Source organism: Hipposideros armiger, unplaced genomic scaffold, assembly GCF_001890085.2.
Source record: "Hipposideros armiger isolate ML-2016 unplaced genomic scaffold, ASM189008v1 scaffold_116, whole genome shotgun sequence".
Taxonomy (NCBI): Eukaryota; Metazoa; Chordata; class Mammalia; order Chiroptera; family Hipposideridae; genus Hipposideros; species Hipposideros armiger.
This window is the reverse complement of record NW_017731466.1, coordinates 1,109,200-1,131,265: the sequence shown is the minus strand read 5'-3', so window position 1 is coordinate 1,131,265 and position 22,066 is coordinate 1,109,200. Positions and strand designations below refer to the sequence as shown.

At 46.3% G+C, this 22,066-nt stretch overlaps 1 protein-coding gene across 4 annotated transcripts in view; it reads right to left on the bottom strand.

Annotated features, from left to right (window-relative positions):
* The window catches only part of VIT (vitrin), a 99,493-nt gene that overhangs the window by 17,917 nt on the left and 59,510 nt on the right, over window positions 1-22,066 (bottom strand). For 3 of the 4 annotated variants that reach the window (XM_019647771.1, XM_019647770.1, XM_019647772.1), the window contains 5 exons: window positions 20,313-20,504; window positions 14,926-14,982; window positions 9,945-9,989; window positions 8,344-8,406; window positions 4,112-4,259 (listed from right to left, as the gene is read on the bottom strand). In XM_019647771.1, the coding sequence (XP_019503316.1) occupies window positions 4,112-4,259; window positions 8,344-8,406; window positions 9,945-9,989; window positions 14,926-14,982; window positions 20,313-20,504 (505 nt within the window). The remainder of the gene's footprint in view (window positions 1-4,111; window positions 4,260-8,343; window positions 8,407-9,944; window positions 9,990-14,925; window positions 14,983-20,312; window positions 20,505-22,066) is intronic. The other variant, XM_019647773.1, reaches the window with a different exon arrangement.

Below are 22,066 nucleotides of genomic sequence, written 5' to 3'. Positions count from 1 at the left end.
GCTAAAACGCAAGCTGCTTGGCCTCGTTCGTTCTGTTTGCTACGGTTCACCTAGGAGCTACTTGCTCTGGCTCTTCCATTGAGCCCTTTAAGTGTCCTGTTGGTAGTAAGTGCAATCACGAACCTGTTGGCCATGCAATTCTGAAGTAGGATGTGTATGCCAGACAAGGGTTTGCTCTTTGGCCTTTTGTTCAAGCACAGTGTCTCAGGCTTCAGTTTGGTGGAAAGCTTCAATTATCAGAAGCTTTCTGGGCAGATGAGAAAAATCTCTGCTTTTAAGTGAATTTTGCTGGACATTGTAGGGAAGATCCCAAGGTTTAATATCAGCCCTCTCCCCGGTGGTCATGGATTTAGCTGTGTGTTCTTGGGAAAGTCACTCAAGTCACTTAACCTGATCTGAGTCTGTTTCCAATGCCGTCTCTCTTTCTTACTGGAGATACGTGATGACTGTGGAAGGAATGCTGTGGTTGCCAAAAGGTTAGCGCAATTGTGGGTTCCAAGATTCTGCATGTGCAGAGGTGTGGGGACTGGGAGAGGGCGCATGCCAGTGTCACAGTGGTTGAGGCTCTGCCCAGGGCTGGACCAGAAGTAGAACTCAGCCAGGGCAAGGTGAGGTTATGGAGGGGCAGAAACCTAGAGCCTGAAAGAAAAAGATGCTGGTCTGCTGAGAGGAGAATCTAGTGGACAAGTAGAGACACAGAGATGCTAGGAGAGGAGGAGGGAGGGAGGGACTGATGTCTTGTCAGTCCTGTGACGTAAGTCTCCCTTCACGTGAGCTCCCAGGACTGGTTTTCTGTTTCTTGTGCCCAAAAGATCTTTGTGTAGGATATTTAGGAATCAGGAGGAGGAATGAACATGGCATTTTGTAAATCAGACCATTTTTATATTTCTTATATTTTTATTTTTTATTTGCCTTTTGTTCGCTGTCAATAGTTAGTATAAGTCTTTTGAATCTAATTTTAAAAGTCTAAATTTAGACTTAAAAGTCTAAATCCTGACTCAGCTGTCCTAAGGCAAACCAAGGGGAGGAATCTTCCGGGGGAGCCCTGTGGACCTGCGACAGTGATAATGGAGATAACAAGCCGGCAAGGAGGGGACATTCCCAGGCAGAGTCCTCCCTCCTTGACCTGCTCCTGCCCAATCTAAGCCTCTCCTTTGAGTGCTTGTTCTTGATGGGGTGGCCATTTCGTTTGGAGCCTCATTCCTCGTTACAGCACAAGGAGGTGCAACCCAGGAGCTTTCCAAGGCCCCAGTGCTCTGTGATGGCCAGGGGTTGTAAAAGGGACAGTGGAATCCAGTGAGAACCCCAAATGACATGAGAGGAATCAGTTTCCCAGCCAGACAAGTATTGGTGCCTCCTGCTTTTCCTTTTCCAGAAACACAGGCCCATTATCTCCATCTACCTCTGTCTCCTTACCCTTTCCTGTCCCACTGCTTCCCTCTCTGTGCATCAAGACCATTTGGTAAAGAAAGGATTGGAGGGAACCACCCAGGCGAGGAAGCCAGGCAGCAGAAATCAAAAGAAATTTCAGCTTTTGGATTTCCCCTTCAGCCCCTTCTCATGCCTCGCTCAGATTTATTTTATTCCTTACATTCTCCTGGTGGATGCATAATCTCAGTGCATGTCGTCATTTCATTATTGATCATCCTACCTAGTTGGATGGAAGGGAGAGGCGGCTCATGCAATCCGATGACCCAATATTCATTTGTTGGATGTCTTCTGAGTACTGAGCAGGTCACTGAATTACAGGATGCCAGGGCTGGCAGAGCCCTGATAAATCATCCACTGTGACCTCCCAACCCCCCATACTTTACAGATGGCAGCACTTACATGGAGAGGTTAAGTAACTTGCTTAAGATCACACGGGAGAGCTAGGGCCAGATTGCAAGATAGCCTGTCACCAGTTCATTGTGTTTTCCAGTCCACCCTGGGGCTGAAGGAGGGTGAAGATGATTGATTAGTTTATATGAGCATTAAGGGAAGGAAAACACATTTCCCTTACGTTCTCCAAATTAATAAGGACCCTGGGTGGTAAAAAGGACAAACAACACAGGCATTTTAGAAAGTGGAATTAGAAAGCCTGAGGTAAACTAGTTCCTGCAAATGGTGACCACATAAGGAAAACGCGGGGAAAAGGTGTTTTTGAGAGGAAGGAGTCTTTCTTGAATTGTTTTTCCTTCCCTGCTACATTTGTTCTTTAATCCGTGTTCTCATCAGCACATGACACTATTCTGCCATTTTTCTTTTCCTTGACATATTTATCGCCTTATTTTCATATTATGCTATAAACCTTGGTATACACAGATTTTAAAGCAGCTATTTTTAATGCACAATGACACACCAAGCTTTGGACCCCCAATAAAATTGACCGGAGACATCTGGCACTAAAATGCTTACATTTCCTCCCTAGAGAAGCCTGCTATTCATTCGCTATCTTTAAAAAGTGATATAGGAATGAAAATAGGTTGACATTTTGAAGAAAGGAAACAATGACCAAGAAAACTTATTTTCCTATTTCAAGTTAAAATCCTCAAGCTAGATAGACCATTTGACACTGAGAGTTGGCATTTGTCGCAGCTGGTTGTTTTCATATATTTGACTCTAACTATAGGCAAGTCAGCTTTGCAGTCTGAGAAATGGAAAAGGGCTCTGTGTTAGTAGATTCCTCTACTAATTTTTTTTCAGGGGAATGGAAGATAGTATTAAATGTGCTATTGAAATTTAATTCTAAATATACAAATGTTAGAGGTTCTTATGAAAATTAGAGCATTTTTGTTGATTTCTTTGGATGACTCAAAAATAAATATTCGAGCGTCTTTGATATAACAACCTCGATTACAGTGCTGCTCTGGTAAATCCTCAGGAAATGTTGGGATGGTCTGGAGAACCCCTGGATGTTGTCGGGTAGGATGTTTTTACTTTTCAGGAGGAGCAAATAAGCTGTGATTGTTGCTTCCGAGCAGAGGCACCAAGGTCTCTGCCAGTTTCCACTCGCAAGGTTAAACTGCAGATCAATGTTTTGTCTGACTGTCCTCTGTGGGAAGTGAGATAACTATCCTGCCCTGATGGTTCTTGGTCAAACGTCAACCTATTATTTGATATTTGTGCTTGCTTGATCTCTTCATTGTTTGCTTATTATCTGTCAATATCTGTGTATCTGTTTTAGGAAGAACCCTATTCATATCTGAAATAAGGTTGACTTATTATCCCAAATAAGAGAAAAGGTTGAGACTAGATGTCGATATGAACCCTGTTTCTACCCTCACTGAAATAATAGAATGGATTGGGGGCAGTCATCTGGGTGCTCAACTGAGCGATGGGAGCCACCCCCCTTTTCACCCTGTCTCCCTGTGTTACCTGTGAGTTTTTGCAGTCTCCGCGTAAAGGTCTAAGGCAGCGGTTCTCAACCTTCCTAATGCCACAACCCCTTAATACAGTTCCTCATGTTGTGGTGACCCCCAACCATAAGATTATTTCCGTTGCTACTCTATAACTGTAATTTTGCTACTGTTATGAATCGTAATGTAAATATCTTTTTGTTTTCCGATGGTCTTAGGTGACCGCTGTGAAAGGGTCGTTCAACCCCCAAAGGGGTCACGACCCACAGGTTGAGAACCGCTGGTCTAAAGTTATCTGGAGAAAGCAAGGGTTCAGCCTAAAGCGCCATGTTGTCCAGGCGTCTTATCTCTAGGTGGACAGGTGAGAACGCAGGGTGCAGCCCCTCAGACAAATGCTGTAATAGTCAGGGTGGAAAGGGGCCACCTTGATCTACAGGTGAGAAAACTGACAATGAGAGAGGTGAAGGCCTAGCTCAAAGTCACACAGCTGAGCTAAGACTTGAACACAGAGTTCCTAATTCCCAAATAAATGTGTTTTCTACCAACCACATGTGTGCAAATGCCCTTCTCTTACAAGTGCTTATTAGCCTGTCCGACCCTTCTGGAAGCCTCAGATTTCTGCAATGGCATCTCGAATGCTTCATTTTCTTTCATGTACATTTGTATTAGGGGAGAGAATGAATTGGGGCCCTCAGATGTGTTGGTATTATTTGTGGCACCAAGGTAAGCATGCAACACCATCACTTGGTTTCTGAATTCCGAATAGCACTCACCCATACTGAACAACACCCATCAGTGGACCAGCAGGGCCAATGTCAAGGGCTTGGGCGACGTCAGCCAGGAACTGCTTTTGGATTCGGAATCGGCGTTTGCCAATGCTCGCGCTCCCATCAATTAAAAACGACAAGTCAACTTTGCAGTCTGAGGAATAGGAGAGGGCTCTGTTAGTCTGGTTATCTCTCAGTAAATTCACCTGTGCATGCCTCTTTCTTCACCAGAGCCCCCTGAGATTCCAATGGAAAGAAAGTAAAAAGAGGTAGCAAGATGCAGGGTATATTCATTTACGTATATCCATAATGAATTCCCAGCAGGCACCAAGGTCCCGGACACGTGGCCTAGTACTCCTTTACCACGACTGTTTTAGAACTTTCTGTGTCAGTCAGTTCAGAAGGGTTTCCTGGGCTCAGAGCATCTTAGGGCAGACCCCCAGGTGTGGAATTCACTGAGATGGAGTCTCAGGAGCTTGTGGTGTTCGCTCTCATTCTAAATGTTTAGAATTACATGCTGGGTCTTCATACAGGTGTGAGAGAACCTGTGAAGCCAGTGCTGGGGGGCAGGGGTGGTAGAATGAGAAATTGATTCCAATCTTCTTCTTCACGCTCTGGGTGAGGCAGCTATAGAAATTATCCACATGTATCTACAGATGTCACTGCTTCTTTGTAGCTGTCTTAGATTGTTCCCCCCTTTCTTTTGGTTGTGATCATGATTAGGACAGTTCTGGTTAATATCACTAGACCTCAGCGAACATAGGAAGGTCATGATGGAGGTGTGGAGGATTGGGGGCACTGCATGCTATGTTCAACCTTGCAAACCCTAATAGTAATTGATAGAAAACCACATACACTAATAGAAGTTGGTGTCTTGTTTGCTTTTGGCTGAAATGGTATCATTTCAGTTTGATAAAACTGATTATTCTGTGCTGATCAGAAGTTCTTATTGGAAGGTACATAGCCCTTTGATTCATAAAAAATGAGGAATGAATTATTTAACAACTGCAATCTGGGAGACGAAATATTTCAAAACAGTTCTGTGGGGGAAGACAAAAAGAGAGACGGTAAAATTAGGGATTTCTGGGCTGGTGTATCCTAGAGGACGTGTGGGCCAGCACTGCCCTTTGCGCATGGCGGGTGCAGCTGCCCAAACAAGCCTGGATCTAAGTGCCGCGTGAGCACCCATGAGGCTGCTCTGGGGCTTTCTGTTCCCTGCATTGCATGCTGCATGGTGTCCACGTTCCTGGAGTCTTCCCATGCCCCAGCAGGGGAAGCTCTGTGGGCAGCGAGGGTTTTTTTTTTTTAATGAAAGCAAGAAATGGACATGAGTTGACACAGTTTTAAACACAAACGACGAGAAATATTTATTAAAGAGTGATACTACAGAACTGGCAGATTAAGGAGAAAAGCTATATCTGAAAACGTGCCTCATTATCTTGCCATGGTTCATGGCGATCAAAACCAGAGAAGTAGGCTGTGACAGGGACCTCCCTGGGTCTGGCTTACCCCACTCCATCTGGAGTGAGTGCATCGTCTTGTTAGCGGAGCTTGCAAACGTTTACTTCCTGTCTGCCTGGACAGTGCCTGCTGACTTCCTGTTCAGCTCTTGATGCCCCCAAACTACCTGTGCCCAAGCACGATCCTTGAGATGAGGATTGAAAGAAGCAAACAAATCATTAAGTGGCGTTGAAAGATGCCACTAAACCTGGGCTAAAGCAAAAGAGAAGCAAAATTGCTTCATGGCTTGCCAGATGGTTGTACCCCAAACTGCCAGCTCCTTCTTTCCTTGGTCTGGGCTTACATTGTGAATTTTTACCAGCAGGTGGCAGTGGTGGTCTTTAGGGCTTGCTGCCCACTGGCACCTACAGTTTGCTGGAAATACGACTCCCAGGCTCCACCCAGGCCTATAGAATCAGACTTGCATCTTAACAAGATCTCCAGGTGATTCACGTGCACATTAAAGTTTGAGAACTTCTGAAGAGGGGTTTTCCTTCCAGATGTCAGCATAGTTCAATGTGCCTTTTAAAAGGAACACTTTTGGGGGAATAACTATTAATTAGATTAAGGGCCAAAGGGGATTTTCCTTTTAAATGAATAAATTGGAATGCATGGGATTTTGTAGCCTCTATTTTGGTTCTTCATAGACCATTTTTTTCTCTTATGTCTTACATCTTGAGCTGTGTCTGGGATGGGCATGTTCACTTCATAGCTAGGTTTTAAGAAAGTGAGGTGTTTTTCTATTTGCTTAGTTCTCCTCACTCACTAGCCTGATGACTGATATTGGGGTTGCCTTTTCTCCCCCTTTCCCTGAAGGTTTTAATTAAATGGTGCCATCTGAGGGCATGTGCTCACTGAGACCTAGGGGCTTTCTTCTCCTGAGATGACACCATGCTGATCTGAAGATGACAACATTAATACTAAACAGTAGGATTCGGTTATGAAATGTTTAGCATGGGCGATTTCTTATAGTCACAGAGGACTGAGGTTGGAAGACAAGGAAGAAAAGGTAAGATATATCGTCTATAGGAATCAATCTACCAATTTCCTTAATTGCTTTGGTTTTCTTCAACAAGGTACAATTTTATAGATTAACGCTTTGTGTTGGCTGATATATTAGGCCAGTGTTTCTTAACCTCGGATAAGTATCAGAGTCACTTAGGCAGCTTCAACAAATACAGGTGCATGGGAACCGCTCTGGGCCATGCTTCTCAAGGGTAAATATGCAAAGGCATCGGTTCTTTCAGTGGGCCTGGGGCAAAGCCTGAGACTCTGCATTTCTAACAAGCTCCCGGGTGATGCCCAGGCTTCTGGTTCCCAGACCACACTTTGAATAGCAAGTTCCAGAGAGAGTCTGCTTTAAGTAGGTATGAGGCAGGAATGGGGCATCTTTAATTCTTTTTTTTTTAAAGATTTTTATTGGGGAATTGGGGGAAGGGGAACAGACAAGTTGCTGTCCTTTTGTTCTTCAGTCTAGTTGTGGAGGACGTTGCTTCACTGGCCCAAGTTGGCACCATCATTGCTCTCTTCCCGGGTGAGGCAGATTAGTCACCGGCTTCTGGACAGCCACTCATGGCGGCTGCTGGCCGCTCACGCTGGCTGCTGGCTACATATGGTAGCCCATGGCAACCCACTGCCACAGGGGCTGCAGCCTCCGCAGTCGCTGGTGACTCACGGCAGCCCAGCTCCAGGTTGAGCTGTTGTTCAGCATCTTAGCTGTAGAGGGCAGTGTCACTGGCCCTCATATGTGGGATCCAAACCGGGGCCTTCTGGCATCCCAAGCCAGCTCTTAACCAACGCGCTACTCAGCTGGCCCCCATCTTTAATTCTTAAAAATGTCTTCAGGTGATTCTCACACTCAGCTGGCTGAGACTCAGCCCATTGGTGGCTGACTTGCAGTGAATTTCTGGGGCAATTTGCATGTGTGCTCTCCTTGGCTTGCACACCCACCTCCCTCCTGCTTTTCCTCTTTTTTCTCAGGACCCTCTTTTCTGGTATCCTCAGGTGGCTTCTCCTCAACCGGTTTAGTGTTCAAAATTTTCAGGTTTAAGTCCTCTGTTTCTTCTTTGTCCTGTCTCCTTAGGTCACATTTTCTGTTCTCAGTGGTTTTGAACCATAGCTCATAGTCTTCTACTCTAAATTTCTGGCTAGGCTCTTCGTTCTGAATGTCAGAGCTGGCTCGTCAACTCTCTACTGAACCGAATGTCTCGCAGATGATGAGAGACGTAAACGATGTCCCTGCCCTAACCTGGTCCATTCATTGTCATCCTCATGGCAGTAACATCTACCCCAGGTGCTCAAATCACCTTTACCTGCTCCTTCTCTTGTACTTCCACCTCCAACCTTCTAGATTCTTCCTTCTTTATATCTCTTGAATCTGCCTATTTCTCTCCTTGTCCACTTCCAGTTTTGAGCTCTGTCTACCATGGTCTCCACCGGGACCACTGTCCCTGCCAGCCAGCCAGGCCCCTCTCTTCATTGGCTCTTGTCTCCCCATTCCATCCCACCCTGTTGCCATAGTGATGTTTTAAAAATCTGATCCTCTCCCCCTCGCGCACACAGAGAATTTAAATCCTTCAAATGCTTCTCTTTCCCCTTAGAGCAAAGTGACAGAAGAGAGGAGATAAATAGATCCAGGGTAGGAAAGAGGCTGGTGTGGGTGGGAGTGAGTAGGTAGAGGAGAGAGAGCAGATCAGATGTCAGAGCCATTCTGGGCTCCTAGTTGTCAATTAACTTACTTGGATCTCCCTGGGATACTGGCTCCAAAGACTGTGTGCTTAATTCTTCTTTTGGAACAAATCCTGGAAAGAGCAGTAAAACTTTTGGTGACTTACAAGAACAGGAAGCATCTGGCCTTACGGGGGGATGGGGACATAAAGGACATTCACACCCAGCTCAGGGGACTTGGCTGACCGATAGCTGTGCTCATCTCCACACCACCCGCATCTTACGACATTAGAATTAATTAATATTTGTTGACAGCCTACTAAAGATACAATACTCTGCTGGTGCTCAGGAGGATCTGAAGTCAGAAGACTTGAGTTCTGCTTCCTGCTGCTGTTAACTTCTTCGATTTGAGCCTTAGTTTCCTTGTTCGAAAACCTTAAGCACTTTGCCAGTGTAATTTATGCCTCTGTAAAACTCTGAAAGTCTCAAGGTCGGGGCATGTGCCTCACTCATCATATAAACCTTCCCTGTGCCCAGCACATATAAGTCCTCAGTCGCTATTTGGTGATTGTGTCAGTGAGTCAAGATGAACGGGACACAACGAGGACCATCTAACGGGGTTGGATGTAGTGGAGGGAAAGAGAAAAGATATAAGTAACTCAAACAAGGAAGAGGGTTCTAAAATGCAACCCCTCTGAGTTACGGATAAAGATGCAAGAGTTTTGTGGTTTTAGAGGCTGTGTGTGTGAGCCGAATTTCAGCCTGGGGTTTTCTTTAGAGGCCATTTACATGAGAACTAAGATCACACATGCATCATTTAAGGAATTAAAGGCGGTACATAAGAATCCTCCTAGGCTGGGTAAGGATAATGAGCTTCGCATGCAGAGGGAAGCTTGCAGAACGGGAAGTGGGAGTCCCTGTTCTCAGGATGCCCAGAAGCACCCTCCCAGAGTCTCAGGAAGTGGAGGAAGGTGCTGGGGCTCTGCTGGTCTTGGCTGCAGTGAGCTTTCTCTTAGCTTTTTAGCTTTTCCAATTTGCAAAGCACATAATTTCATCTCCCCATTAAAGGTCAGCTTGCTCATCCCACTTCCTCACATTATTTATAATAAAAAATTCACTTTGGGTGTGTCAAGGCATGTGTCAGCCAGGAGCCTCTGAGGGAAATTGCCCAAGGCTCCCTGTGGGGGGCGGGAATGCAATGCGAGTCCAGAGGCCCCATCCTCCCCTCTACCTCTGTCTTTCACCTGCCAGTAAAACCTGCCCTTGCACCAAGAGCCAGAAAACTGAGTTTATTGCTGGAGTTTCAAACACTTAACGCAGTAAACAGCAAACAGCACTCATTTGGGTGAAGGGAAATCTGAGTACCATTTGCAAAGAAGCGGGGGAAATAGAAGGAAATCAAAGCCTGCCTAGATGGAGTGAGGATCTAAACCCACTTTGGGGACAGGGAACTCTCCCCCTCTGGCTCTGTATTTGCCTTTCCCTTTTGTCATCCACTGGGTTCCCTGAGCCCAGGCCTCCCCGTGGGAGTTCCAATGTGCCCTTGACATGATCATTAGATCTTAATGTGTGAGATGAACACTCTTAGAAAGGCTGCTTGGCCTCTGCGCCCCCAGCTGGATGACTGGGCTCCCCTAGTTCTGTAATCCTATGGGCTGGGCGGTATAATTACCTGCATCTAAGAGGACTGATCCAGGCTTCCACAAGTCCATTTCGCCTGATTTTCAAAATTAAAAAGAAACAAACTTGTTATTTAGATGAAATCAGTAGAGGCTCTGGTGAACCCCTAGAATGATAACGTTTTCCAGTTGTGGCAGGGAGTTCAGTAAAGGGACATGCAACCAGATTTATGGATGAAGCAACCTGAAGCGCATGGGATTTTCTCATTTAAAGGCCTCAAAGCCAAAGACAAAAACGTTTTTGCCTTTTTCTTTCTTTCACTTTGTACCAAGCATCATGGGATAATAGGGATCCTGGGAGTTGAGGGGATCTAAAAGGTCATTCAATCCAAACCAACCCCACCTCCCAGCATGCTTCTACAACTTCCCCACCAAAGTGAGTGGATGGCTAGTGCTTAAATACCTCCAGAGACAGGGAACTCGTTACGTACACAGCCAAAGCAGTGCATTCCTTCTTGGACTGTTGAGACTTGGAGGAAATTTTTCATTGTATTGACCTGAAGCCTTCATCCATCCCTCCATCCATCCACTTATTAAGCACCCACATATGCCAGCATTATTCTAGGGATATGTGTCTCACCCACCCACCTGTCTGTGTTTTCTTCCTTGGAACGACACAGAAGAAATTTGGCCCCTTCTGGGGGCAAGCGGTCCACTCATGCTCTGAGGCTCAGCTTCTCACTGTGGGCCTCAGGCAGAATAAAGCGAAGTGGCACCTGGCATGCTATGTGCAGTAAAATGGTTAATGCCCTCTCCTCCTGCCCAACTGGCATCCATAAAGCAGAAAGGGTGGTTGGGAAGGGGAGGTTATTCTCTAACAGTCCCTGACCTCTTCGGGGGGAATCATGAAGGGGTGGGGCTTCGAGGCAGCACAGACATGTTAGGCAGCCTCACCAGGACACCAAACTGGCTGTTTCCCTCCCTCCTGCCTCCTCCCCCACACCCCACCCACACCCAGCTCAGAAAGCTGAACGCTGAGGGCGTCATCAACTCGATCATTTCTTAAAGACCATCAGCTTTGCTCCATGCTGGAGTTATTAACACACTCAAAAGAAGTGATATTTTTCTTCACACGATTAAGAAGCCAAGCTATTTTGAAAGGCACCCTGTGCTCTCGCTCATTCTGATGTAATGCTCAGAGCGGAGTTGAATGTAGCTCAGCCATTCACCAGGGGTATGACCTTGAACAAGTCGCAGGCCCTCTGTGAACCTCAATTCCTTTGTGAATAAGATTAGCACATTGGGTGAGATGATCGTCAAGTTCAAAATATTTATGATTAAATGTTTAAACTTTCTGCTTCTTTAGCTTTATAACTCTGTTGCCACCTACTGGTAAAAATGGGCACTTTGCCCTTTCCCTAAAAAAAAAAAAAAAAAAGGTGACATCTCAGTTTTTGCCCAAGGCTTTCCGCACCCTTGAATGTTATGCAGAATTAGAATGCTGGGTGTTCTCTTACTTTAGCAGGACCCAGTCTCCTCTTCTCCTGTCCTGGAAGCCTGTCCTTCTATTAATGTTTCATTCGTAGGGCACAAGTTTGGACCAAATCACTTTAATCCCAAAGCTTAAGGCTGAAAAATACTTCCACAGCTGAGACTTGGTGTTTTTGGACTTGGTAGTAATGAGGAAGAAGTAAATGTGTGAGAACATTTGTATTCTGGTGTGGAGGAGTAGTGGGTGGTGTGGGAAAACGGAGTTAGAAGGCCTGTCTGGTGTGTACCAGACACTATCTGGGGGCTTGGGAGACCTGCCTGCCTTCTCTGATCTTAATTTTTGTCCTCTGTGAAGCTGAGGTCGTAAAGACTTGTGCTGCCCTGCCTCACATGGAGGTAAATGTGCACAAAGTCACTATGACAAGTATAAGGCATACCTAATACACAGGGAATGATTTGGGGGACAATCCTTGCTTGGTCATCCACAGATACCACCAGTGTCTAAGAGAAGTATTGGTCCGGAACGATTTCCGTGGTAAAAATGTAGACACCATTAACGTTTACTGAGAGCGTGCTTAGTGTCAGGTACTGTCCAAGCCCTACAAAGTTACGTCATAACAATTCCTGGGAGTTAGGTACAACTATGGTCCCTCTTTACAGGTGAGGAAGCTGATGCCCAGGGAGTGGCAGAGCTGCACTGAAGCCCGGCGGGCAGGCTGGAGAGCTTGCACATCACCACTGTCTGCCTGTCACCCGCAAGAAGCCACTGTTGCCTTAGCGTCTCAGGATACTTGATGAGGCTGCTGAAAAGCACACGACCTGTAATGCAAGGGCCTGGGACCATCTCTGCTCTAAGACCCCGGGGATGATCTTTGCACTGGTTACAGCTCCTCTGCTCCCTGCACGTCTGGAAGTCCCAAGTGGGAGCTATAACACATGGCCCTCAGGGCTCTCAAGTTTTATGGGACAGAAGCCCGGGGCCCTTCAGCTTTCTGGTTTCTCCCCAGTGACTGCACTGGGGTGCAGTTTTTAGGAGGAGGTGGCAACCTGAGAGGCCTCTAGGTGAATCTCTCCATGTCCCTTTCCCTGGGCCTGGCTTCCTGCCCCAAGGGCTGCACAGTTCCCTTGGAGGACTTCTTCTTGCTGTAGTGAAACAGGAAGCACTCAGACAGCAGCTGCAGCTGTGCTGAAGCCGTCACCACGCCAGCCGCCCATTGCATAGGGCCGTCAGAGGAGGCGAAGGGCAGTCTGAAGCCCTGGGCAGGAGCCGTCACCCCAGCGAAGCATCGACAGGCCCAGGTTTACGAATGGGTTACTCTCCAAATCTCAGTGTGGGGTGTTTGGTTGGGACCTCACAGCCTTTTCTCATGAAAACAGCATTAACTCCATGGTTAGGTTTCCAGGCCAGTGAAGCTTATTTGATCAAAAAAAGCTCATGGTACCGTGAAGCCAGACAACAGAAGAATGGTTCAGAGGAAAAGTCACAGTTCTAACTTAAATCACCAGGAGCACACCACTCCGCCCTCCTCCCAGGACTACAGCAGGAGCAGCCACACCAGCCCAGGTGGCCCTGCCCGACTCACAGAGCCCTGGTAGGAGGCGGGGTCTGGCAGTGGGAGCGAAGGGCTTTCGTGATTGGTCGGAGGTCTGAGCAACCTGGGGCTAGGAGAGGCCTTAAGGCAAGGGCTCTCTGGGACTTTGGAAGAGGGTCTGAGGTTCTCAGAGCAAAGTTGCAGTGATAATGGCAGAGAGAGAGGAGCAGCAGAAATGGGTAGGATTTGAGGGTAAAAAAGGAGCTGGGAGGATCTGCTTAGGTCGATGAGATAGTGTAACTATTGGGAGCTTAAAGACAATGGAGAAGAAACGGATTCATTTGGAGCTGAGAACCAGAGGTGATAAGGTGAGACAAAGGAAATGAGGTCAAATGCTGGAAACAACCTTAGGTTGTTGGACAGTAAGTAGTAGGAGCTGGAGATCAGGTGCTGTGCCTTGTTGCCTACTAGCCCCGGGCCGTGTCTAATTCGTGTAGTGTGTCTGCGCTTTGTCCTGGGGTGGGCAAGCTGGAGGCATAGGCTGCCCAGGTGGGGGACCTCTCAAGCAGACCCAAACCAATGAGAGCCCTTGGGCGTCTGGACTGGCAGCAACTTTCTCTCTGACACAGTGAGAACACACAAAGCCAAGAGACATTTTCTAGAGGTTAAAGCAACTGGGCCTGCCCCCAAACTCAGGTGACCTGGCGTTGAGCTGCGCAGGCCAGCAGTGTGTGGGGGGGAAGTTGATGAGCGGGCGGCCTGCCCAGGCTGACATGTACTCCGGCAGGTTTCCGGAAAGCAGCTCCCGGAACACCCTGCTTTGGATACATGAGGGGTTTCCACAGGGTCAGCTGATCTTCATGCGGCCAGCAGTCCGCTTTCTTCCCTTACTTTGCCCCCTGATGAAAGTACCCCTAGCTCACATTTTCCTTGGAAGTCATCCGAGCTCTCTGTGGTTGGCCCTGCTTTCGGGGGTTGCAGAGGAGGCACAGATCCTGGCCAAGGGGACGAGAGGAAGGACTGCCCCACGCTTGGCTGCCTGAATGGTCCCTCGGGCCTGCTAAGGCCTAAAATGGCCTGGAGTCCTTGCCCCGCCCAGTGATCCGATTCTGAAGCCCTTTGTCAGGACAACAGCATGCACATTGGCGAAGGTGCCATGTGAAGCTCTTAGAAGCTGCTAGCCCTGTCCAGCGCACCCCACGGGGCTCCTGCTCTGATCTGGCATCAAAGCAAAACAGGACCTACAGCCTCCAGGAATCTTTTACCATGTGGAGAACAGACAGGTATCCCCCAGCCAGAGAAAGTCCTGAACTCTTTTCTTTGGAGGTCTGGGCTCCCATCCTAGTGCCCTGCGGCTGCAAAGGGAATTGTGTATTTCTATCAAGTCTCCCAGCTCAGGGCCCAGATTTGTGGAAAGCCACGAAGCTCACTCGTTTTCCCTTGCTGATCGGGGCAGGCCTCAGCAGCATCACAGAGAAGAGAACTTGCTGCATCCCTTAGCCTTCCCAGTGCTTGGGACAAACCTTTAAGGAGCGCACACAGAAGTGAAGAAAGGGGAGCCAGGAAGTGTCAGAATTCACGGGAGAATTCCTGGAGGAGGGAGACTGTATTTCTATCCCCCATATCATGGAAGTACCCAAGCAAAATCAGCTCTGCCCATTCCTGGGAAATGATAAACATTTCTCTTTTACCCTAGTTCCTCAAGCATGAACCCCAGAGAGTATCCCTTTTCAGGTTTATGAGAGCCTAGTTACTGGATCCTTGGGAATTTCTATCACAACCTCCACAAAATTGCCTCAAGGGAATGGCAATGAGTGAAAGCTTTGCTTATTTAAAGCGTTCCTTGCTTTTCCTGACAAGTTGGGCCCTTGAGCAGTATCTTTTGTTGGCATAACTGGTTTAATGCTCTCTGTCCAAATCTAAATCAAATGGCAAGGTTTTGGAAAGACAAACCCCATGTAAACAAGCTTAACTTTCCTCAGTAGTTGGAATGGTGAGTTTAGGTTCTTACCTGGATTGGTGCGGGGGCTGTTTTGGTTGCTTGTGGAGGTGATGGTGGACCAGAGATCTGTAATAACATTTGACTGATCAGAGTATGAATTTTATTTTATTTATTTATTTACTTAAATTTTTTTTTTTTTTAGCTGAGCCATCCTGCCACCTGTTGTCAGCTCAGCGGCAGCTCAGCTCAGGCCGGGAATCGAACCGGCGACCCTGTTGCTCAGAGCTCGCACTGAGTGAGCTCTTAACCAACGGAGCCACTCAGCTGGCCCCAGAGCATGAATTTTAATTTAGCTGTTCTGCTTCTTTCCATGATCTAATCTAACAAGATATTACCAAGGTTAGAACCAACATAATTTGTTCTTTGGCGGTCTGAACTTGCCCCAGAGGAGGCATTGAAATGGGAAATTTTTTTTTTAAAAAAAGAAGGAAGAACGAAAGAAAGGGATTGAACTCAAAACACTGAGTGAAAATTCCCAATAATAATAACCTTTGTATGTCCCTTCTTTTACTAAAGTGTTATTTTTTTTATACTTCATTGTTCTTACAATAATTCTCCTCGACTGTGCCACTCCTGAGGAGGTTAAAGTAATCCTTCAATAGAAATGTCATTTAACACTTAGCAATTTGATTAAACTGTGTTAACATGGTATTGATGCAAATAGCATTAGCTTTCTGTCATTTTTAAAGGTACACAATGGGTGAGCCTTAATTACTCTGTGAGAGAAACAAATGCACTTCAGCATTCATTATTTATTGGGACATTTCTCTGAAGCAAGGCTTTAGAAGGAAGGAGGGAGACGCTATAGAGAGAAATGCGAAGTCCCGTTGAGGGGAATGGGGGCCATGTGACAACCAGGTGAGGGGAAGAACCAAGTTTCATGGAAGCAAAGCAATAAGAGGAAACATGGAAAAACCTGTTTCTCTTGCAACCAAATCTGTCTACCGTCCACTTTTCATTTCCTTTGTCTTTGTACCCATTATTTGGACACAAACTCAAAATAGCTTTGTTTTCTCTCTAATTATAAAGACAGCACATGCTCACTGTAGAAATATACACTGAGTGGATAGTAAGAAATCACCCGCCATGCAATCCCTCTCTCCTGGTATGTAATCGATACTGGTATACAATTTTGGGGTACAGTGCTATATCCCCTTTGCTCTGCAATGTGCTCACGTACAGCACACAATTACAAACATGGGATTGGTACCTATGCTGTTTTGTAGCCGCTTCTTTAACCTCACACTCTGTCACAGGCCAATCTTTTCCTGTCGGTAAGTGCACATAGTCATCAAAATTTTAATAGCTGTATAGTGACTTCTTTAACTGTTCTGATGAAGGACAATTAAATTGTCTCTTTTTAGTTTTCATGAACAACACCTGTGTCCAGGCTTCTTTTCACCCTTGCTTGGTAATTCCCTTAGGCTATATCCTTGTCAGTGTAAATTCTGGGTCATTTCTCCACACACTCTTGTTAAAGCTAATTCATAAATTGCTAACGGTATGATGAATTTCCAAGGTGAATTGGTGAAAATTGACACCTTGTTGCTTAATTTTGCATTTATTTTATTCCTGGTGAGGTGGAACATCTTTTGTTACATCTATTGGTGATTTATAGTTCTTCTACTGTGGCCTGCCTGGTCATGACCTTCTCCCATTTTCCCTTTGGAAAATGTGTGTCTTACGATGTGTAAGACCGGGTTTTAAGAACAAAACCTTCCCTGGACACTGTAAGGAAATTAAACTTTCTGAGAGGAGATAAATGTTGGTGAAAAGGGAAACTGTGTGAGGGAGGGATGGGCGGCTGTGGATGCCGGTCTCTCTTCTGTCCCAGGTTGCACCACTTCCTACTCCCTCGCTGCTCTGGTCAGAGGGTGGAGAGGGGCAGAAAGGTGAATGATCACCATGTCTTGCCACTAGGCGGTGCTCTGCTCCCCATCCTGGTCTACCCTGCCTTGGGGACACATTTAATCTTTCGATCAGCTGAGGCAACCATAGCACTTCCTGAAAGGAACCTGATCAGGAGGACAATGCCAGGCAAAGCCATTCCACCTTGTAGGCCTGTGGTAGAGTCAGCGGACCCTACAGCTATGCCTGGTGGGGTTTTCCATTTTTCCCAGAACCCTTTCCTCAGCATATCTATGGACATGGTTCTCCAGGCTGCCCCTTCTGGCCCTGGGATGCCGCTCTGCGGTCTCCTGACTCCTGTTGGTACCAGTGGAGTCCTTGGCCTCTCCTGTGAAGGCCACTGTCACTCCAGCCCCATGAGAACCCTCTGCACTCTGGCTTTTTGCCTCCCTCATCCCCAGCCTTGACTTGTTCCTCAATATCTTGTTAGCGTTGACGTTCCTGGGTCAGTTAAGGGGCCATGATGAGGCCTCGGTGTCCAGCCCCACCTTTCTTGGCATCCTTCTACCTGCGTCAGCTCCCCTTCTTGGGCTGGAAGAGCCTGTCTTTTCCTGCTGCAACGATCCTGCTCCCTACCGGACTCCCTTCAAATTCCTATGTCCTGTCTGAGAGGCAGCTCTTTACCTCATTGTAGAGCGAAGATGACTCACAGACCTCAAATGCAGGTTGCTCCTGTGCCAGCTACACACTTCTCAGGCGTCCTAAGCTAACGTGACCTGCGGCGGGATCTTGGTGGGATGTGTTCACCAATGTAGCCCAAGATCCTAGAATGGTGCCTGACACACAGTAGACACTCAACAAATATTTGTCAAAAGAATAAATGAATTAGATTTCACTTGAACACCCCCATCCATAGCCACTGCTAAAATCTTTTGACTATAGTCACATATGTAAGAGAAAAGAGCACTCTTGGTAAATGCAATAGCTCGCTTGTCTATCAGTTGTAGGAGAGTTACTCTCTTATAATTGGCAGAATATTTTCAGCTCATTTGAAGAATAAAAGGAGTTATCTACATACTAAATATTATTTACTAAAAAGTATTTAAATAGGCTAAAATATCACAGCAAATATCTATAGCCATCCAATGCCTATTAAAATAGGCATTCACGAAAGTAGGTTGATGGTTACCTAGGATGGGAAGAAAGAGGGATTAGGGGGACATAGTGAGTGGCTTAATGGGTATAGGTTTCTTTTTGGGGTGATGACTTGATTGTGGTGATGGTTGCGCAACTCTGTGAACATACTAAAAGCCATTGAATTCACATTTTCAATGGATGAATTGTATGGTATGCAAAAAGCATCTCAATAAAGCTGTTATTAGAAAAAAGACATAGGCACTCACACATCAATTTTCACTTCCCTTCATTTCTACAGAAAATCCTTTGAGTAGGTAATGCAAGGTTTTAAAAGTCCCCTCTCCTTTCTTCCCTCCCCAATTTGGCTCCTTTCTTAGCAATTACGGAGCACACTGCGTGGAGTGCTTGCTCTGAGAGTATTTGTCTCGCAGCCTGTGGGGCCGCATGGGCGCGGGTGCTGGACCACGATGAAGAAGCACTGATGGGCCGGGAGGCTGTCGTCCAAGGCCCCTGTCCCCAAGCCAGGAATAATGAAGCTTTGCCAGCTTGGGAGCCACTGCGGCAAGTTGCTTGAGGTTTCCATCAGCACAGGCCCAACTTGTAACAGGATTTCCAAGCTCCCAGTGTCGGTAGCCAAGGAAATATGCCACATGTTCAATTAGATGTGTTATGTAAAAATGGATGTCCTCTAAGGAGACACCAGGAGCAAACAACTTACTCGGCTACTCAGAAATCTTTGGAAGAATCAAGGGCTTGAAAAGTCAAGAGCCTGCAGTTAAGAAAAAAGAAAACTCTGCCTGTGGGATCCCTGTCACTCAGCACCCTTCCTGTTTTCTCTTTTGTTGTCAGACGTAGTGCGTCTGGGTTTCTATTCGCCTGGGCTGAACAAGAATAGGATGCTGGCGGTGTCTAATGTAGTTCAGAAATTATTTTTAGGGTGTTTTTATTTGGGGATTCTATATCATAGCTTCTCCCAGGAGTTGTTCATTGACTGCAATAATAATAATCTCTGTTTCATAGGGTTGTTGGGAAGATGAAACGAAATAATGTGTGCAGAGTACCTGGCACAGGGAATGTATAGACCATGTGCATTCCATTATTATTTATTAGTCATCACAGTGGGAATTTTGTCTAGCTCCCTCAAATCTGGCCACCCCACCCATGTCAAGGAGGGCCAGGCCCTGCTTTGTGTTGCTTCATTAGTGCCTAGGGTGTTGGTTTATGGCAGGAATGTCTCCTGCGAGGGGAGTCACAGGAGGGCCAAGCTGCTGGGGTTCAAATCCCAGCTCTGCTACTGCCCAGTGCTGTGACTTGGGGCCAGTTTCCTCACTGCCCTGCTCCTTGGTTTCCTCATCCATACAATGGGTTAGTCAAATTAAAAGTAATTCATCTACTTGGTAGGTTTCTTATGAGGATTTAATAGGCTAATATTTGTAATATGCCTAGGAGAGTATGTAGCACATTGAAAGTGCTTATTTGTGTTTGTTAAATGAAAAGATGGATAAAGAGCTACCTGGACCCTGATACGGGGCGGGGGGAGGGCATGCTATGTGGTAGTAATGTTTGCCAGATGGGGGTGAGGCTAAAAAGAGCAAGTCCTCGGCATTTTCTCCTTGAAGGAAAAAGTGGCACCAGATGGGAAATATTTAGGAAAAAATTACTGAGACAATAGTGACACTCCAGCTGTGGCATTTTCCACCCCTTTGCCAGGAGACCTTTAGAAATGAGGTAGGTATGTATTAACCCAGGATGGCTTACATATAAGCTGTATGGAAACTGGAGATTAGATTATCAATGAGCTCTTAAGGTTGTGTTTGAAGTAATGCTGAGATTAGTTCCATAAACTGGACTTTGGTAAAACCTAAAACATGACTTAAGAAATGGATACAAGGGGTAAGACAAAAAGCAATCAGAAAAGGAATACAAATTTTAGCTATCTGGATTTTCCTAAAAGAATTCTTTTGGTTTTGTTTGTTTGTAATTTTTGAAGACTTCCAGGAGTATATAGCTTGTCATTTAAAACAAAACAAAATTCAACAGTGTTTACCTAGAAACCTACTAGCCCTTCAACTGAGCTTGTGTAGAAATGGGGATTCTGTAATGGGAAAGTTTCACATAATATTCTGTCTTCAAAAATACGATAACAACAGTCCTATTATTGAATCTATTTTAAGCCCCTTCTACATGGTTTGCTTTGCTCTTAGCTCAGTCCTGAATTATTATTATTGGGCTCAAGTTTACTGCTTAAATCTCAGAGCATACAACCATATACCCCTGGCCCAGGTCTCGGGTATCTCCCGAGCTCAAAAGGTGGGAGATAGGCACTAATGCAGGGATTTAGACAGAGCTGTTACTCTAAAGCCCGATCTCCACCTCACTAGCATGTGGAAACACACAGTCGGCCTACTGACCCAGCTCCCGGCTCCGCTGGCCCACGGGCTGTGGTCTGGGGCTGCTGGTGGGAGAGCCTGTAGATGGGGATGGCCTTGGCAGCGTAGTGTGGACGGCTTCTGCTGGGCTGGTCCCTGGTACCTGCATCAGGGTGACTGGTGGTGTAGTTGTCCCTGGAACTGATGGCTTCTGATAGGCTTTTGTGGTCTCACCTGTAAGAAAATGAAATTACACTGAGGTCTACAAAATAGCCGGTAGGCTCTTCAGGATAGAAATAAATGTTTATGGAACACTCCTTATGAGCAAAGACCCGTGCTGACCACTGTGGAGAGTGAAATCCACCTGCCCGAAAGGAATGTACAGTCTGGAATGAACACTAAGCCAATACCAATACACAAACCAAAGATGAAATAACAATAAAAAAATTAAATGACAGTTCAAACCACAGCAACATAGACAAGGCAGAACATGATTAATTCCCAGATTAATTTTCCAGACACGAGAAGCCATGGGTCATGAACACACGTTTTGCTGTTTCAATCCTCATTGGCCTGGGGATAGGAAGTACTCTCGGGCATTCACTATGACTACTTTTAGAGAATGCGTTCTAGATCTCTAGTTTGGGGTGGTTCATGACCAGTCAACTAACTCCTCTGGGCCCCAGTTTCCTCATCTGTGAAATGAAGTGGTGGAACTAATTAGATTATAAGGATCCTGTTGATTCTCCCTCTAAACTGTGCTCTTCATCCATGTGTGATGATTTAGATTGCCTCCACAGTTTTAAATGAGTTTCAGTTTGTTACTGCTCTGGGTGCCCTGGGATTATCTCTGAAGGTTTAGGGCAAGGGGGCAAGCGGCTACCTACTGGTAGCATTGGGGAATGTCTCCAGAACCGTGGATCTGTGCCTCAGGGAGATACAGGTGAACAGCCCCCCTCGCAAATGCCCGCTACACCCCACGGGGGTTATGCCAGCTTCTAAATCTGAGCATCTGTATGTCTCCTAGGTTGCTGTAACAAATTATTACAAGCCTGGTGACTTAAAAGAACAGAAATGTATTCTCTTATAGTTCTGAAGGCCAAGAGTTAGAAATCAGTATCACTGGGCTGAACTCAAGGTGTTGCAGGACTGCGCTCCCTCAGGAGGCTCCAGGGTAGTCTGTTTCCTGCCTCTTGCATTTTCTGCTGGCTGCTGGCCTTCCTTGGCTTGCGGCCACACCCCTCCAATTTTTAATGCCGGCATCTTCAATCCTCTGTCTGCTCCATCTTCAATTGACCTTCTCTTCTCTGTGTGTGTGTGCGCGCGTCAAATCTCCCTCTAGCTCCCTCTTATAAGGATACATGAGATTGCAGTTAGGGCCCACCCAGGTAATTCAGGATGATCTCCCCATCTCGAAATCCTTAATTTAATCACATCTGCAAAGCCCCTTTTGCCATATAAGGTAACATTCACAGGCTCTGGGGATTAGGACGTGGATATCTTTGGGGGAGGGGGGAGAATTTCCAGCCTACCACAGCATCTCAGCTCTAACCTTCACTCAGCTTAGGGCTGGTGTATCTTTGGTACACAGAACAGCAGGCCTAGAGGATAGCATCTGAGATAATAAGGTGCTGCACTCTTCGTGGGAACCATCCAACTTCCTGTTTGTACAGCATGGTGGGAAAATAGTGTCTACCATCGCCCCAGACCAGCCATGTTCAGACCCACTGCCCAGCACTGGCACCTGCTTGTTTCCCACCCTGACACTGTCACCTTCTGGAGCATTGACTTGGGAG